The 19916-nt window shown below is 35.2% G+C and overlaps 1 protein-coding gene across 1 annotated transcript in view; it reads right to left on the bottom strand.

The window, feature by feature from the left end:
• HELZ (helicase with zinc finger) overlaps positions 1-19916 on the bottom strand; it is a 219813-nt gene that overhangs the window by 35070 nt on the left and 164827 nt on the right. Inside the window, 3 exon segments of the mRNA XM_037810306.1 lie at positions 13902-14418; positions 15268-15505; positions 15922-16492. Coding sequence (XP_037666234.1) covers positions 13902-14418; positions 15268-15505; positions 15922-16492 — 1326 coding nt within the window.

Raw genomic sequence — 19916 nt, 5'->3', positions numbered from 1 at the left:
ATGATTTGGGTGTTCTTTTTTACTTTTATTTTTTATTCTTATTCTTTCTGATGTAAGGAAAATGTTCAAAAATAGATTGGGGTGATGAATGCATAACTATATGATGGTACTGTGAACAGTTGATTGTACACCATGGATGACTGTATGGTATGTGAATATATTTCAATAAAACTGAATTTAATTAAAAAAAAAAAAAAGACGTGACTCTCTACTTATATGAAATAACTAGAATATGCAAATTAATAGACACAGAAAGTAGCATACAGGGTACCAGGGGAGGGAAGGGGGAGTAATTGGGAGTTAATGCATAATGGGTATAGGGTTTCTACTTGGGGTGATTGAAAAGTTTTAGTAAGGATGATAATGATGGTAGCACAACATTGTGAATGTGCTTAAAGCCACTGAATCATATGCTTGGGAGTGACTAAAAAGGGAAAGTTCATGTTGTATGTATTACCACAATTTTAAAAATAAAAGACTAAACAAACAAAGACAATGAAGTGCAATACATGATTCTGGACTGGACCTAATAATGGAGGAGGAAAAGGTCCAAAATGATACCACTGGGACAAAAGAAAAACTGGAATATAGACTGTAAGCTTACATCAATGTTAAACTTTTTGGACTTAAAAACTGTACTTAACGTGTTTACATATTTGAATATCTTTGTTCTGAGGGAGTAAACACGGAGGTATCAAGTGTTAAAGGAGCATGACGTATGCAACCTACTCTCAAATGTTCAAAAGGCAAAAGGAAGAAAGAAAGGAAAGAAAAAAGTCGTCTCCAAAGGAATGAATCAAAATGAATCTAGATTTCTCATCAACAACACTAGATACCGGAAGACATTTTGGTGGGAGATGGAAAATTGTTTTCAACTTAGAATTCTACACCTAGACAACCACTGTCAATCACCTATAAGGACATTTTCGGACATCCAAGTTCTCTCCTCAAACCTTTTCTTAACAAAGCCACTTGATTCCTTGGTCTCAAACTCTCCCATCTTCATCAGGGTTTCACTTTTGTAATGATTTCCTTTCTCTCCTACATCATCAATTTCCCCCTCTCAACTGGATCATCCCACTATCATACAAAACTGATTTTAACATCACCAAATAACATTAATCAAACAAACAAAACTCCAACCCTACCCTCCCCCACACCCAACTCCACATTATCTTCCAGACTATCCATCTCTTTTCGCTGCTATCTTTCACAGGAAAACTCAATAGTCATCTATTGTCACCATTTCTAATTGTTTCCCTCTAATTTTCTTAATATATCCCAATAGTTCTTAACAGGTGACCAGTAATAACCACTTATCATTACCAAATCCTGATATACTTGGGCCTTCATCAGCATCTGATAAAACTGACCACGTCCTCTGTCTGGAAATTTTTTCTCTAAGCATTAATGACACCTCACTAACCTAGTTTTCCCATCTTTCTTATCAGTCATTCCTCCATCTTCTTTGCTGGCTCTTCTTCTCTATGAGAATGCCTCAAGGTTGTGCCAAGGGTGCCGTGGATTGAAATGCCATCTCTTGGGTTAATTTGTATCTCCAGTCCAGCCCTCCCCCCCGAGTTCTAGACTCCTACATCTAACCATCCACTTGACACTTCCAACTGGATGTCAAATAGGCCCCTCAAAATTAACATATCAAAATAAAATCTCCCCACCCTGCCATAATCCCTGCAAATGTGCTCCCTTATCCAAGCCAACCTCATCTGAGCAAATGGCACCACCATTTAGGTAGCTGGTCGGGCTTAAAACCTAGGTCCTATTCTCCTCACAAACCACATCTAATCCATCAGGAATTCCTATAGGTTCTATATACAAAGTAGATCCTGAATTTACTTACTTCTCACCATTCCCGCTGTTACACCATAGTCCAAGCCACCATCATCTCTTTCCTAGTTAACTATGATACCCCCCACTATTAAAATAATTATTTTAAAAATAAAATGCATTATCTCAGAATTTTAAAAACATCTTTAACATTCTGTATTACGCTCATAAGATTCAACCATAATAATAAAAGCAAAAATTTGTCTGAATTTCCAACATTATAGTACATTTATTTCAAACTTTTATTATCGTTTTTCTTGAAAGGAAAGTACACCGAAATAAACGTAACTATGGCAAAGTGCACTAAAATCAATATAGGTCCATACAAAGAAAAACACCATTTGAAACATCTCACAGGCAAGAGCACTTACAATCGGCAAGTAGTATTTTCCCTCCAAACAATATTATTTTTCTACATCCTAACAGCAGGTAATAGAAGAGATACTAGAATGAATGCACATATCACATCTAAGAGGGACATGTCAGATTTACTGCCACGACATTTTCAGCTACCTTAAATCTTTCTAGCTTGTTTACTCTTCTTGGATATGAAACATCGAGATATCAAATATAGACGATAGCACCTCTTACAATGAAAAAACTGCCAGTTTGGGTAGGAAACAAAATAGTTCACAGTTTACCTTCAATTCATAACTGTTTATGCTTTCTTTGAAGAATCATAAGTACATAATGAAATAAAATTTCCAGCTTTTTAAAAAAAGTTGTAATGCTAGGGAATTTCTGCTTTAGTTTTAAAGAATATTGAGAAAAGAAGTACACTGCTTACAGTTAATTTTCAGGTATTTGAGACCTCTAAATTAATCATTTCAGCAAACATTTAATAGCTAGAACTGGAGAGCTTTCAAGAATCAAGAATTCTAAAATGAAACATCTTCCCTCTCCCCAACACCACACACACACACACACACACACACGAGTAAAATGTTTTAGAACTGAAGACATAATTCTTAAATCCCAAGAATATAATTTGGCTTTTCCCATTTATTTCTGTAATTTTACTCATTACTCATTTTCAGTAATAAATCTTTCTCATGGTACAAAGATCTGAAGAACAGTATGATGTTTCAGAGGCAGCCTGGGTCTGGAAGTCAGGAGTCTCAGCTCCACATTAATTGCAAGTCCTGTTATATCTTTGTGTTCTCAGTTTCCTTTAAAAACAGGGAGTTAGAATAAATAATCTTCAAGACCCTGACTAGTTCCAAAGTTCTAAGAAAGACTTCGATGATTCAAAGTCTTTGTCAATAAGAGCAATAGATTTCAATGTTTTATTATAAAAATTTCCATCACTAACTTTAACAACCATCAACAATTTGATACACTGGCTAAAATATAAACATAAAATAATCCAAGTGTGATGACATACACAAAACTATTTCAGTAACTTACATTCAGAAAACTATAGAGAATGCTAATTGACTACAATAAAATACATTCTGGGCAATATGTTTAAGATTTCTGATTTTTTTTCCCCACAGAGGAAAGTTTCTATACAGTAAGTTGAAAGATCAGAAAAAGACCCCTTGCCCACGAAATAAAAATATTTTTGATAGGGAACATCAATTATATCTCCATCCATACTCAGTCCTGTGGAACCCTATCTAGGCTGTTTAAATATTTAAGCTATATTTTTCTCCCTTCTTTTCTTATTTCTTGAAATTTTTTGTTTCCTGTTGCTTTTGCCCAGTTCTCCTTGGGTTTTTTTCCCCCCATGAAGAGACTATCCCTTCTATATACATCTCCTACCAATCAGATTGTTCCTTTACTTTTAAATTGCAACCTTATCAGTGACAGAGACTCAGGTTTCATTTTAGAATCCCAGGCTCTTAAATAATTTCATTATTCATTACTTAAAGGTTCTTTCTATTGTATCAGAGATGCTTACTTCTGGGTTTGGTGTCAACTCTATATACTTCTGTGTGTTTGTAAATATTCTTCATGTTAAACTGTGAAATGATTATGAGGCTAAAAATATTTTTATTTTCAAAATTCTTGAAATTCCTTCTAAATATCAAAATGTACTGCTAAAAATTTTAAGTCACTTAATATATGAAATATAAATAAGGAAAAATTACTACATTAATGTATAAATTCTGTTAAATATAATTATCAGTTTAAATAAAAACATATAATTTGCATAACACTCTCTCTTACCAATATATCTCTACTGTATGATGTTAGCAAGCCATTTCACATGGATGTGTATAAATAAATACCTGGAGGAAAGGTTAGCACCTTAATTAATTAGTGCTCTATTTATAATCACACTAGAGAAGATCTAAACACTGGTGGAAAGTCAAGTCTCATTAACTACGGTGCCAGAAACTTTAATCAAAGAGGACATCTCATTTAAATGATTAGTTTTGATAATTTAAGCATGAATAAGATCCAATTTATTAATTTATTGATCATTGTCTCTGCTGTGTGTATCAGAAGATTTATTAGATACCATACATTAAAAATCTCTCTGAGAAGAAACTTCTGAGAAGACAGCAGCATTTCCACCTGGTTATACAGCACAAGTCATTAGCTATCATCATCCACAATTATAATCTTCAAGCTACATTTGTACAATACTTTGCTCCGCAGAAGGGAACCTGGGGGAGGAGGGGTGGGGAATGATTAGACAACAGTAAAAAATCAAAACTATTGACTAACTTAAACTAGAGTTATTGAAGGAAAACAAATAGATGATTCAAAAATGTCTTCGTTCAAAAGCCATCATAAAACAAAAAGTATTTCAAAACTGATACATTACAGGAGCATGCATGTCCTCTCTATAGAGGATGCCATAAGTAATGCTGATTTACCGAAAGCTGATCAAAATGAGGGACTAATAAACATTCAACGTGTGTTAGAAGGGCATCACAATATCACCATTGCAGCACAAAAATACACAGTTTTATATACCAGTGATGCTTTTAAAAAGTATTTTTATTAATAAATAATAAATAAATAATAAATAACATAATAAGTTAGGAACATTTCTAATCCAAATATTTCATAATAAAGAACATCGTAAATGGTAAAAGCTTTGCTTTGTACTACTATCAGTATCACTGGTTTTAACTTGGAAAAACTATGCCCATTTTTTCGGGAAAAAAAAAGTCATTAGCTATCATCATCCACAATTATAATCTTCAAGATAAAATAACTGAAAAGTATAATGGAAAAAGGGATCCTGTTCAAAAAAAAAAAAAAAAGAGTAAATTTATCCAGAAATACTTAAGATCTAAGTGAAGACACTACAGAATTTTACAACACAACATTCAAAAAACAAAAAGAAAAAAAAAACTTAAAATATTGAAGATTGCACCAGTTCTTAAATGAAAAGTTTAAAGTATTCATAAAGACAAAATTTCTTCCAATTAAGTCATATATTTAACTTAATTTAAGTGAAACCTTAGGAAGGAGGGAGTTCACAAAGGTATTCTAAACTTCTGTAGAAAAAAACAAGAAAAATAGCACACATACCCCCACATGCAGAAATTCAAAGTAGGAAGAAAAAAAAAAAAGAATGAGGGGGGACTTTACACTATTAGGATAGAACACTATAACACCTCAAAAATGTAAAACAGTGTAGTTCTGGTACAGAAACATATAGATAGCTTAAAAGAAACAAATAAAAAGACCAGAAACAGAGCCTAGCATATCCTGAAGAACTGCATTTTACTCAGAGGTTAGATTATAAAAGTTTCATGCAAAGTGAAAAATCTTACCCAGATAAAATTACCCTTGACAAACCCTTAATCATGCCAAAATTACCAGAAACTGAACACCTGTCAGAAACCAGGAATTAACTTCATTTCCCTTTGCATTCATCTTTTGCTCAAGTCTCCCCCCAACAATTAGTTGAACATGCAAATATGAAACAATATTGTTATAAAAATAATTTACTATTTAATAAGAAAGTTTCTTCTAATTAGTGAAAAGGCAATAATTTAATAAATGGTATAAAGTCAACTGGCTAAATGTAAATCAAAATCCCAAGCTTACACTGAAATTTGAAATCAAATTGGAGCACCTTATCAATCCACTGTTAATCAAGAATAGGTAACCTAGCCCTAAGGACGGCATCTTTGCCCTTTGTTCTCCTCCTTATCCTATCACACTGGTGGAGAACTGGAAGTCGAAGAGGATGCAGGCCCCACTTCCAGTCCACAGAACCCCAGTCTCCTCCAAGCAGCTGAGGGACACAGTCTTAGCTACATTGAGGGTAGGTGCAGAAAACCCTTGGAGTTAAGCTGTAATCATCTAAATGAGAACATTCAACTTGAAAGTGGTGAAAAAAGAAAAAAATGTGTGGAATAGGACCAAGATCCTCACAAAGGTGCCTTGACAAAGTGAAAGGAAGGGTTTGATGGGGTGGTGTAGCTGGACACAGTGATTAGGGGAAAAACTGGAGTTTTCTTCAACAAGGTAAGGCCCCCTTGATAAATCAATCACACATGTATATCTATGCACAAGAGAGTAAATGGCTAAATGCTACAGTAGTTATCTTTATATAGTAAAATTATAAATAATTCCTCTAACTTCTACATTTTCCATCCTGATCACGTATTTCATTTGTCAAAAGAAAATCAAAGTCATTATAAAAATAGATAAAACTATTGAAACATAATATAAAAACCCATCTCCATTCAAGTTAACTATTAAGCTAGATTCTAGGTGTTTTCATCCCACATAACATCAATCTGCCAAAATATCTGGAAATAAAACAATTCACAGTAGGGAGGGAAATAAGACATTGCTCTGTACCATTAATGTTATAGAAATTACTTGAAAAGGCTGGAAATAAACAGCAAGCACATTCATTCTATGAGATAATTCATGCAAAATCATTTTTTACAATGTAACAGACAAAAATTATCCTAATGCACTAAAAACTTTAACACGTGCAAAGTGGCAAAAAAAAATTTTTCCTTGTCAATGTATTTATTTAATGTTGCAAGTTTCTCATCATTTGTGAATCTCATGCATCTAAATAAACATGATCAAATGATTCTGTGAAAATAATTTCACTCTAAGAACTCACTGACCAATTGAAGGCACTTTACTCATACATTCACTGCTACACAGTAAATACCAAACCTTAAGAGCACCGGAGTGCAAAGAAATTAAATTCCAAAATTAAGGATCATATAAATACATCAATAATTAAAGAACATTATTCAGTATTAAGTATTATTTAGTAAAGCAAAAACCTTTATCAAATGTCATTAAAAACTTTGGCACATAAGTTTTTGCCACATATTATAAACTCATTTGGCAGGCTAAATCAAAACTTCATGAATGATAGCAGTGAACATGGCAAAGTAAGGAATTGCAAGTCCAATCCTGCTTAAAAGCAACAAAAAAACTGACAAAAACTCAGAATCAATTTTTTGTGCCTCTGGAAACTAACCAAAAATCTGCAGCAACCAGGAGAGCATTTAATTAAGAAAAAGAGCTGAATTTCAGTAAGAACAGAAAGCTTTTAGGTGTGTTAATATCCCCTGGCCCATCTTCTGCTCCCTACTTCAGCAGTAGCCTTGAAATTAAGAGCCCATTTACCAGTTCCAATACCAGAGAGAGCAGAATAGATCTCATTAAACACCTGTCTTTTTTTTTTTTTTTTTGATCTGTCTGGTGGCTCCCTGGAACACCGGCTCAAAAGGTTTGTCTTATCTAACTGGGAACTCCGCCAGTGCTGAAGTACTGTGAGGTGGGGTTGGAGGATGTCCCAAAACATTTACAAGTAAATGTTTCAGTTGCTGCTGCCTAAGACAATTGTTAACAGTCGGGGCAAACAACAAACTAACCAAAAAGCCTGGGAGGAAAAGCTGGGGAATGAGATGCTTTGGAGAACGCTGACTTTGAAAAGTTCTGACACATTCCTTGGAATCTGAAAGGCCACACATATATCCAGGGCCGTATGCATGCTCAGGAAAAATGTGAGAAGACCCACAGTTCTCAACTCTGGTTGACCTTGAGGCTCTGCACAAGCAGGAAGTAAAAGCTAAGCCAGAGTCGTAAACTGCTTGGCTGAGTGTTGAACACAGATCCCCTTGGCATTTTTGGCTCTCTATGTTCAACGATTAGTTGACCACTAAGCTAACAGAATTGAGACTTCAGAGGCCACACATGACAAAGAATACAGGTGTTACAAAATTAGTTAAGAAGTCAGTAGACAAGCAACAACTATAACAAGCAGCCAACAACCAACACTGGGGAGTGGAAAGAATCTGATTTCCAGAGCTGGGACATAATATTCAAAATGCCTAGTTACTAACAAAAAAAATTATGAGGCATGCGTAGAAATCAGAAAGTATGGCCCAAAAGTGGGGCAAAAAAAAAAAAAGCAATCAATAGAAACTATGCCTGAGAAGCCCAGACATTGGACTTAATAAGCAATGACTTTAAATCAGCTATTTTAAATATGTCCCAAGAGCAAAGGAAAACCATGAACAAAAAACCAAAGGAAATCAGTGAATGACGTCTCAACAAAGAGAGAATATTAATAGAGATAAAATTATAAAAAAGAAATCAAATACAGAATTTTTCTGTAAACCCACAATTTCTCTAACAACAACAACATTATCTAACTAAAAAAAAAAAAAAAGGAGAAACCAAATAGAAATTCTGGTGTTGAAAAGTACAATAACTGAAATTAAAATTTCACTAGAGGGGCTCAATAGCCCCTTGATTTCAGCAAGCAGGAAAAAAAAATCACTGAACTTAAAATCAGTCAATTGAGATTGCCAGTATGAGGAACAGAAAAAAGAATGAAGAAAAATGAACAGAGTCTCAAAGACCTGAGTGACTCCATCAAGTTTATCAACCATATGTATACGAGGTGTCCCAGAAGGACAGAGAGAGGAAGGGGCAGAAAAAATATTTGAAGAAATAATGGCCAAAAACTTCTCAAATTTGATGAAAACAATCTACACATCTAAGTCGCTCAATGAACTCCAAACAGGATAAACTCAACGAGATCTACATATAGATGCATCACACTCAAACTGCTTAAAAACAAAGAGAGAATCCTGAAAGCACCAAGAGAGAAATGATACTTCTCGTACAAGAAATCCTCAATCAGATTAACAGCTGATATCTCATCGGAAACCACAGAGGTCAGAAGACAGTCGGATGACATATTCCAGGTGCTGAAAGAAAAAAATATCAATCGAAAATTTTGAATCTGACAAAACCATTCTTCAAAAATGGAAAAATTAAGATACTCCCAGATAAATAGAAACTGAGGGATTTTGTTGCTAGCAAACCTAACCTACAAGAAATGCTAAAGGGAATCCTTTAGGCTAAAATGAAAGGACACTGGACAGTTATTCAAATCAATACAAAGATAAAGAATATTGGTAAAGGTAAGTACATGGGTAAATATAAAAGACAGTAATAATGTATTATTCTGTTTTTAACTAGTCTTTATTTCCATGTGATGTAAAAGACAATTGAATAAAACAACCATTATAAATCTTTGTTGATGAGTACATAATGTATAACAATGCAACTTGTGATAATAACAGCATGGGGAGGGGAATTGAGGTATATAAGAGCAAAGATTTGCATACTACTAAAATTAAGTTCACATTAATCCAAAATCCATTCTTCTAAATTAAGATGTTAATTGTAATCCTCAGGGTAACTACTAAGAAAATTACTCAAAAATACACAATAAAAGAAAACAAGGGAGCCAAGATGGTATACTAGAATATATGTATAAATACAAAAATGACAGTAACCGAGGAATTGAGATGCAAAAAAAAAAAAGTAGAAAATAAATAGCAAAATGGCAGAAGTAAATCCTTCCTTATCAGTAATTACATTAAAAATAGATTAAACTCTCCAATTAAAAAGCACAAATTGGCAAAGAAACATGTTCCAAATATGTGATGGCTATAAGATTTAGATTCAAAACACAAATAGGTTGAAAGTAAAAAGAATGGAAAAAGACATTCCATACAAATAGTAACCAAAACAGAGCCGGAGTAGCTGTATCAATATCAGACAAAATAGACTTTAACACAAAAATTGCTAGGAGAGAAAAAGAAAGGCATCATATAAAATAAAAAAGGCCAATCCATCAAAAAGATATAACAATTATAAACATGTATGCACCTAACAATAGAATCCTAAAACATAAAGCAAAAACTGACAGAACTGAAAAGAGAAATAGTTCATCAATAACAGCCAGATTATTCAATACTAGATAATGGAAAGAATGACTTGATAGAAAACCAGCAAGAAAATAAAAGATTTCAACAACACTATAAACCAATGAGACCCAAAATATATCTATAGAACACTCCAACCAACAATAGCAGAAGTTTCTCAAGTAAACCTGGAATATTCTCCAGGACAGGATATATCATATGTTAGGTTACAACAATGTGATTAAAATCATACCAAGTATGTTCTCCAACCACAACGAGACTTAATTTTGTTAAGCTGGTAATAACCCCCAAATTGATTTAAAGCAATCTGTATCAAAATCCCAGATGGCTTTTTTTTTTTTTGCAGAAATTGACAAATGAATCCTTAAATTCATATGGATATTCAAGGGACCCAGAACAGCCAAAACAATCTTGAAAAAGAACAAAATAAGAGGATTTGCACTTCTGGGTTCCAAAATTTACTACAACAATATGGTAATAAAGACAGTGCGGTACTGGTATAAGGATAAACATATAGATCAATGGAGTAGAATTAAAAGAGCAGAAATAAACCCAAACATCTATGGTCAACTGATTTCCAGCAAGTGTGTCATGACCATTCAATGGGGAAAGAACAGTCTTTTCAACAAATGGTACTGGGAGACCTAAAAATCCACATTCAAAGGAATGAATTTTTACTCCTACCTCACACCATACACAAAATTTAACTAAGAATAGATCAAAGACCTAAATGTAAATGCTAAAATTATAAAACTCTTAGAAGAAAATATAGGTGTTGATCTTCATGACCTTGATTTAGGAAATGGTTTATTAAATGACACCAAAACCACAAGCAATAGAAGAAAAACATAAATTGGACTTCACAAAATGTAAAACTTTTATGCATCATCAAAGGACACCGTGCTGGTTTGAATGTATTATGTCCCCCAAAACGCCATTATCTTTGATGAATCTTGTGTGGGCAGATGCATCAATGTTGATTAGATTGTAATTCTTTCAGTGTTTCCATGGAGATGCGACCCACCCAACTGTGGGTGATGACTCTGATTGGATAATTTACATGGAGGTGTTACCCACCCATTCAGGGTGGGTCTAAATTAAATCACCAGAGCCATATAAATGAGCTGACAAACAGAAGGAACTCAGTGCAGCTGAAAGTGACATTTTGAAGAGGTACTACAGCCAAGAGGGACACTGTGAAGAAGCACAGGAGCTGAGAAAGGAACTGCAGTTTACAGAGACATTTTGGAGACGGCCTTTGAAAGCAGACTTTTGCTCTGGAGTAGCTAAAAGAGGACAAATGTCCCAAGAGCAACTGAGAGTGACATTTTGGAGAGAAGTTGAAGCCTAGAGAGGAACGTCCTGGGAGAAAGGTATTTTGAAACCAGAACTCCAGAGCAGACGCCAATCATGTGCCTTCCCAGCTAACAGAGGTTTTCCGGACACCATTGGCCATCCTCCAGTGAAGGTACCCGATTGTTGATGCGTTACCTTGGACACTTTATGGCTTTAGAACTGTAACTGTGTAAGCAAATAAACCCCCTTTATAAAAGCCAATCCATTTCTGGTGTTTTGCATTCCGGCAGCATTAGCAAACTAGAACAGACACTATCAACAATGTAAAAAGACAACCCATGAGTAGGAGGAAATATTTGCAAATCATATATCTCATAAGGAACTAGAATCCAGAAGAGATGAAGAACATGACTCAACAACAAAAAGATAAAAAATCCAATTTAGAAATGGGCAAAGGACTTGAATAGATATTTCTCCAAAGTTACATAAATGGCCAATATGCACATGAAAAGATGCTCAACATCATTAGCCATCAAGGAAATCAAAATCAAAATCACAAAAGAGGTTCTTCACACACAGTTGGATGGCTATAACAAAAAAGATGAACAATAATAAGTGTTGGCAAATATGCAGAGAAATTGAAACCCTCAGACATGACTGGTAGGAATGTAAAATGGTACAGGCACTATGAAAACAGTCTGGCAGTTTCTCAAAGTTAAACATAGAGTTATCATATGACCCAGCAATTCCACTACTAGGTATATGCCCGAGAGAAATGAAAACATATGTCTACATAAAAACTTGTTCACAAATGTTTTAGCAGCATTATTCCTAATAAATAGTAGAAACACTGAAATATCCATTAACTGATGAATGTACTAAATGTGGTATATCCATGCAAGGAAATATTAATAAGCCATGAAAAGGAATGAAGTACTGATACATGGTACAACATATATGAGCATCAAAAACATTACACTAAGTAAAAGAAACAAGTCACAAAAGGCCTCATATTGTTTGATTCCTTTTATATGAATGTTTCCAAAGACACAGAAAGTAGATTAGTGGTTGCCAGGGCCTGGAAGTACAGGGGATTGGAGAGTGATGGCTAGTGGGTATGGGGTTTCTTTTTGGGGTGATGAAAATGTTCTGGAATTTGATAGTGGTGATGGTTGTGCAACCGTATGAATATACTAAAAATCACCAAATTGTACACTTTAAAATGGTTAAATGGTGTTTTTGTGTTAAGTGAATTTTATCTCAAATAAATAAATAAAATGCCACAAAACTGAACATTAAATTACTTCTCGATTGTAAAGCCATTCCATTACAATTTGAAATAATGTCAGATGTGTGTTAAATTTTTGTAAAGTATGGTTTCAAATTTCTAGATCTTCAGAGTACCTACATACACATAACAATTCATCTTTATCATGCTTATAACTTGTTTTAGGAGCCTATGAGAGCACTTGAGTTGTTTAAATGATAGCTATTATACATGATGAGCCAATCAATGATACTAGAACAATTCTGAACAAATTACATCCAAAACCCTAGAAATAAGATATACAGCTCTCCCTATGAAATTGACTTTGTAATCAGCATCTGCAGCAGAGAATTTGCGAACATGTGAATTATTAATTAATTAATTCTAAAGGCATTTTAGAAACCAGTAAAATGCCAAAATGAAGCTAACATTGAAAAATTATTTTTCATATATCAAAATTGGAAATTTTTATACTGTTTTAAAAAGAGGTCACTGATAATGATCACAACTAGCTTTATAATTCTTATCTTTAATAACTGTAAACTTAATGAGAACAGCTTTTTTTTAGTCTACATCAAATGGAAGTTTTATAACCTGGAGTCATTACATTTTTCACATCAGAAAAGTGCCACAAAGATGCTCCTTTGAAACACTTTAAATAACTTTAAACACTTAAAAATACTTTAAGATAAAAATTCAATTTATATTAAAATGCTTTGTTTAGCAGACTCAATTCTATGTTGAATACCTGCAAATTCTGACATGTGGAAATCAGAGTATCATTGTGTATCAACTGCCTTAGTCTAAGAAAGCTTCAGGATGAATGACAAGAGAAAGAGCAAAGCACTTGGAACTGTCCACTGGTTGAGAAAAGCCAACATCTTTGGAAAGCTCTAATTAACAAATTTGTAATTAACAAATGTGACTTAAGGTAAAAAGATGACTCAATAAAAACCATTTCCCCAGATTAGGAAGGACAAAGCTGCTTGAACGAATAACCTCAAGTCAAACGGATGTTAAGTGCTCCAAAACAGTTTTAATAAAAGGCTCTAAGAGGCTTCATGTTTCAATGATAATGATCATACTACAAAAGCTGAAATACCACAATAAGAAGAGGGGAATTCAAATAATTCTAACAAAAACCTTCAAAACCCGCCAGGTACCTTCCAAGAAAGGATTATCTTTAAAAGATTATTAAATTCAATAAGATGTGTCCGCTGATATCAGCAAATCAATAAATACTGATTTTTTTTCACAATCAACTAATCCCAAAACGCAAAGAGGAAAATAAAAAAGATATTTACCTCTTCTAAGCTAGGGAGCGAAGAAGAAGACACTGTTCGAGATGACAATGGGTGAAATGGCTCTTGACCAACAGCATGTTGATGATTCTGAATTTGTACAAAAGGGTTTTGCGGTGGCCTGTGAGGCAACGGAGGTAGGCCATAGGGAAAACCTGGCCCCATTAGATGATTCTGTTGTAAATTAGCAAAAGTCCATGCTCCATCAGGTGCCAGGTACTTCAAGGGAGGAGGGGCAATGTGTTCAGATGGCAACGAGAAATGTGAGCTGAATATCTGGGGTGGTAGGCGCTGCGGAAATGCTGGGCTACTGGCTACTTCAACGTCTCTGCTGTTGTCACCAAAGTTAGAAAAGTGGCTACTGTGGTCTGAACTGGATGGGGGAGATGGGAGTGCTGGTGGGCTCCTAGTCTGAACTTGTCTATATTGCAAAAGTCTTGATTGAGGTGGTGGCATTTCAGCTAGCTCCCGTGTTTCACTTTGATCACGACTGGACAGTTCTCTGATTAAGTCTTGAAACCTACACAAAGACAATGAAATATGATGAGAAGAAAACAAAAGAAAGACTCTATCACACTAAGGAGAGCTTGGTCAACTAGACATGTAATTTATACAAACAAAATTGCAATACTTAATTAGAACTAACAATACTTAATAGCTCGAATCTCAAATGTAAGTGTTAACAATCAACAGATGCTAAATTGCAGACACTAAATATGCCTGAGTACCTGACTAGAAAAAAGATATATATTTCTTTCTTTCTTTTATCTTAGTATTAAAAACAACTGTCCTTATTGCTACATGCCTTTGATAAATGGTAGTTAGAAAAGGTCACCATAATGGTGACTTTATTCAGCAGGGATTAAGAAACACTTCATAGCATTCACATGACACTGGCCATAAAAACAAGTTTAGAGTCAAGATTGAACACACTTCACTACTTGTGGTTATAGAAAGGCAGAGTTCTGTGCTACTTCAAAAAAGAATTAATGATAAATTTTTATTTTAACTTTTAACGTCTAATTTACTGCTGTCATTATTCATTCTTTGTAAGCATTACTACTAAGAAAGAAAAAAAACACCCACAGTGATGGTGTGTTTCTTTTACAGGAAAGACTAGAAGACAAGGAGCCTAGTTAACTTACATTCCATAGAAGATTATCTATGCCTAGATTTTTACAAGACTTGCTACTACATGAATTATCTATGTTTTAGAGTTAATCAAGGGAACTTTGTAGCATGTGACTAGAAGGCCAGCATGCAATTTCTTTGGGACAATATTCTAAGTTGACACTATCAGGATTAAATGCAAGAAAAGTAGTGAGGGTAATGCTTCAGAGGCTATTTTGAGGCTGCTGAAATAAGGCACCTTGAGTATGTTGTTTCTGCTTCATTTTCAGCACTGCTGGTGAGCTTCCAGTCTGCCCTTACTTGTGGATGATGTAACCCAATGGGAGGCTGAGGGAGATGTGGGAGGTGAGGGTGGTGGTGGTGTGGATACGGAGGACCGCCATGGCTGAGATAGGCAGGATGCTCAGTCCACTGCTGCAACCGCGCTTGCTGCTGCCTAAATGTTTCCAGAGTGATGCTCCCAGGCACACGATGATCTACAAACATATTTGTGAAAATTTTAAGGTTTTGAGTATCTGGAGTTTCAGGTTAATTTTCTTCAAGAGTTTGTACAGCCAGAGTTCTCTCCACAAAGACAAAGAAATGCTACAATTTGGTTTTGGGAGAAAGTAAATGTTTTCTAAATTTGCCAGTAACCAGAGTTATGGTAACGATGACAATTCTTCCTTACCTTGAAAGTAATGTAACCTGCTATCAATTGCATACTTGATTGTATATAGCATTTGGAACTAGATTCTGATTATTACACTAAATGGTTGATTTTTGCTAGCATTTTTTAAAGAAATGAATCAATGGTGATTCAAGTTAATATTGTATAGTACATGTTGTTTTTAAGTAAATAGTCACTGAATTTTATCACACCCAGCTTTGACAGAATAAAGGAAGAACTTACCTAAAGCCTCCCTGATAGTCAATCCCGAGGAGCTCTCCTCAATGAAGTTACTCAGATGTGAAGGAAGAATGGGGCTGGGCTGTGGAATGGCCCTCAGGGGACTATGGCCTTCTTGCAGCGTGGGAGGGGGCTGCTGCTCAGGAATCACAGCCTCTGCAGGAGGAGACTGCGCCTGATGACAAACTGCATTATTAAAAAAAGCGTTGTTGGGTCCTGTCTCGTATGCAGGAGAAAGTTGAGGAGGTGGCTGCTGAGTCTGCTGATTCATCTGATTTTGCTGCTGGACTACCTGATTTGGTTGGGGTGGCATTTGATTTGGTTGTTCAGGTAAATTACTCTGCTGTTGATTTAACAAGTTGTGCTGCTGTGGAATAGGAAATGGTGGCCTTGGTAACTGGGGAAGGGGATGAAAATGGCGATTAGGGATTGCATACTGTGTATGAGGAGCAGGAAGAGGAAGATTTAGGTGTCTTGGGTTGAGGTTATCTTTGCGATGAAATTTGGTATTGGGATAAACAATACCAGGACGTGATTCAGGACTTCTATTCTGTGGATTTGATTCCAAATCAACCTGGGGGGGAAAAAGGCAATTTTTTTTTTAACTGCAGAACATCAAGTTCAGTAGCTCTCCATCTTTTTCTACCACTGACACATCTAAAGTTTAATATATATTCTTATCAGTAATGGCAGGAGTGCTGGGTGCCCAGCCCAATCAATCACATACTGACAATCAAATAAGGAATCAGTATTTTTTTAAATTAGGAAAGATGAAACACAGATATATATATATATATAACAAGTTTGCATCATAAAAAGGTACTACGATCTTCTTAGCATATTCATTTTAATTCCTTTAAAAATATTATTTTTAATTTCACACTTTCTTTCTTAAACAGATAACCATTTATTCATCTCTGACATAAATCATTAAAATGTTTTCTTTCCTTCTAATTTTATTGTATTTATATATTTAATCTACTTCCTCAAACATATCCACATTAATAAAAAATATTTATCTCAAATTAGACAACTTTGAAATGAGCAAAGAAATAATTACTATATCACCTTTGGATAACCAGTTTGGTTGTCAATTTTTGCCATTATATACTGACATTCATTCCTTCAACACAAATTTACTGAGGAGCTACCAAGGATGTTGAGCCTGGTGTTGAAGATGAGAGAAACAATAAGATTTAGCCTGGATGCTGAAGAGTTTAAAGGAGGGGTCAGATTACAGACCCCAGGCCAAACCTAGCCCATTGGATTTCTGTAAATCAATTTTTTAAATTATGTTACACATTGTTTATAGCTGCTATGCACTACAAAGACAGAGTTTAGTAGTCAACAGAGACTATATGGCCAAGAAAGTAAAGATTTACTATCTGGCCCCTTAGAGAAAAAGTTTGCTAATCTCTGGCTTAGAGTCTAGGAGAGGATACCAATATGTAAACATATAATTAGAGTTTTATAAAAGAAAGTGCTATGAGATCCTATCCTGAGAAAATGAAAGAAGTCTTCACAGAGGCCTTGGCATTGGAGTTGAATCTTGCAGGAAGAGCTGGAATTTGCCAGGGAGGGAAGGACAGAGCAGGGAAGGGTAACAAAATCCTAAGTAAAAGGGAGAGGAGAAGCATGGTAGATTTGGGGAGCATGAGAACTTTTGTGTAAAGAGAGCTATTACTTCACTTGTTTACAAGTTAGTTTTCCTTTCTCAACATCAGATGAAACTGTAAGAGCCTAATTATGCTAGAATCTAAATGATTCAATATTGAGTATAAACATATTTGTTTTAATTCCATAAACTGTGTAAGCTACTAAGGTTTTGAAGCTAGTGAATGCTGTCATCCTTCTAGAACACCATAATAAGTGGTAACAATGGAAAAATGAAACGTAAGATGGAAAGAGACAAGTTGTCTATTCCAGATCTGCCAAAATATTCAATGAGCTGCTTGGCATATCAATCTCCTTACAAGTTTCAATGGTGAAGCAGTCACTGAGGAATCCAGAGTATTTGCTTCACCAGAGGCTACCAAGTGAGGCACGGAGCTGACCGCTCCCAAAGAAAAAGAACCAGTAGCTTGTCCTAAATTGAAGGTGGAGTACCCCAGGTTTCTACCTTGTGACCAAGCTATTAGAACAAATGGTTGTGATGTGCCAATCGTGGCCAAGTGCATGCTCATCTCTAATCTACTAGCCCAAGTGAACTGCCATTAAATTTGGCCAATCAAGTCCTTAAGGTTATAGGACTGAAAACGAAGTGAGGATGACAATTCTGTCCCTGTCTTCCCAAGTAGCTACAACGCATGCCCTTCAAATATCTCAGAACCTGATTAAGATTCCTTATAAATGAAACAATTTCCCCCATAAATCTCCATCTTTTTTTTGGCTTTTATAAAATCTCCATCTTTTTGATGACTAAAGTTACATCCATCTGGGTTATACTTTCCTCCAGAAGATGCTAACAATACACATACTCCGACTGCATGAGGGAGACCATGATTAGACGTCAAGATTGTTTGTGGATAAGATGCTGTTTTAATTGCCCCTTTCATTTCTAACTTTGATAGGACAGGAAGCTAGACCTGCAACACAGAAATTCAGACCAAGGCCATGGTACTTGAAGTTATTACAAGGGGCTTGCTAAATTGGATCAAGAACTGTCAAGTCTGAAGGAGCCTCTACCTACTATTGTCAGAATCAGATTATCTTTCATCACTATTACTTTTCTCATACTACTGAAGCTCTGAGTCAAAAAGAGCTATAAACTCCCTCCCCCACCAATTGGCTGGGAAAAAGAAAGAAACATGTCTATTACATTACCTTGTTTCCTATAAGGGAAGGTTCATCAGAGAAATTTAAAAACAAGGACATGAGAGACACTTAACTATCTTGACTTCAATTGGTCTGGATAGCATCTAGGACTCTTGTGATTGGTTCAGTCCTAGGCTGCCTCTCACTACAACCACTGCTGTTGCTGCTGTACTACCCTAATACGACATTTATTCTCTTTCTCAGATACACTCCACTTCTACTTTCGCTGCAGTTCCCCTCTTCCTCTAACTGGAGGTTCTCCTGGTTGCCTCATTCTCAACGCAGCAACTCCAGTGGGTGAATTCTTCCAGTTGTAAAAACTATGAGTCAGAGCTGCTTATGGGATTTAAGCAATTGAATATAGAGAAGAGTTGCTTAGAAGCAAGACTAAGATAGGGGATAAAGATTTGGAAGTCATTTACCATGGAGAAGATACTGAAAATCTTAGGATTACAGTAAGAAACTTATACTAAGAAACCACAGAATGGAAACAGAGATAGGATAATGATAGAACCATGGGAAACCTCAATTCAATTTAAGGACTAAGAAAAGAGGTAGTGGACAGGAATTTATAAAAGAGACAGAAATGCACATTAGAAAAGGTATGTTAAACGTAGAATGTTCTGTCAAAGAAACCAAAGGAAACAAAATGTCAAGACCGAAGTAGAAAACATAGCCAAGTAACAAAGAAAAGTCAAATAAAACTATAACTGAAATGTATTCGTAAGATTTGGTGACTTGGGGCTCAATAGTTTCAGTGAAATGTTGAGGCCAAATACTAAAAACAGAGATAGGATAATGATAGAACCATGGGAAACCTCAATTCAATTTAAGGACTAAGAAAAGAGGTAGTGGACAGGAATTTATAAAAGAGACAGAAATGCACATTAGAAAAGGTATGTTAAACGTAGAATGTTCTGTCAAAGAAACCAAAGGAAACAAAATGTCAAGACCGAAGTAGAAAACATAGCCAAGTAACAAAGAAAAGTCAAATAAAACTATAACTGAAATGTATTCGTAAGATTTGGTGACTTGGGGCTCAATAGTTTCAGTGAAATGTTGAGGCCAAATACTAAATTGCATGACTTAAGGAGCAAGTAAGAGATGTGGTGGAAAGGAGAAATTAGGCACTAACCAGAGGGGGGTTGACAGTCAAAGAGTCTTTTTTAAAAAAAAACAGTGTA

Source organism: Choloepus didactylus, chromosome 18 (genome assembly GCF_015220235.1).
Source record: "Choloepus didactylus isolate mChoDid1 chromosome 18, mChoDid1.pri, whole genome shotgun sequence".
NCBI lineage: Eukaryota > Metazoa > Chordata > Mammalia > Pilosa > Megalonychidae > Choloepus > Choloepus didactylus.
Note: the sequence above shows the minus strand (reverse complement) of the source record. Positions and strands in the feature narration are given on the sequence as shown.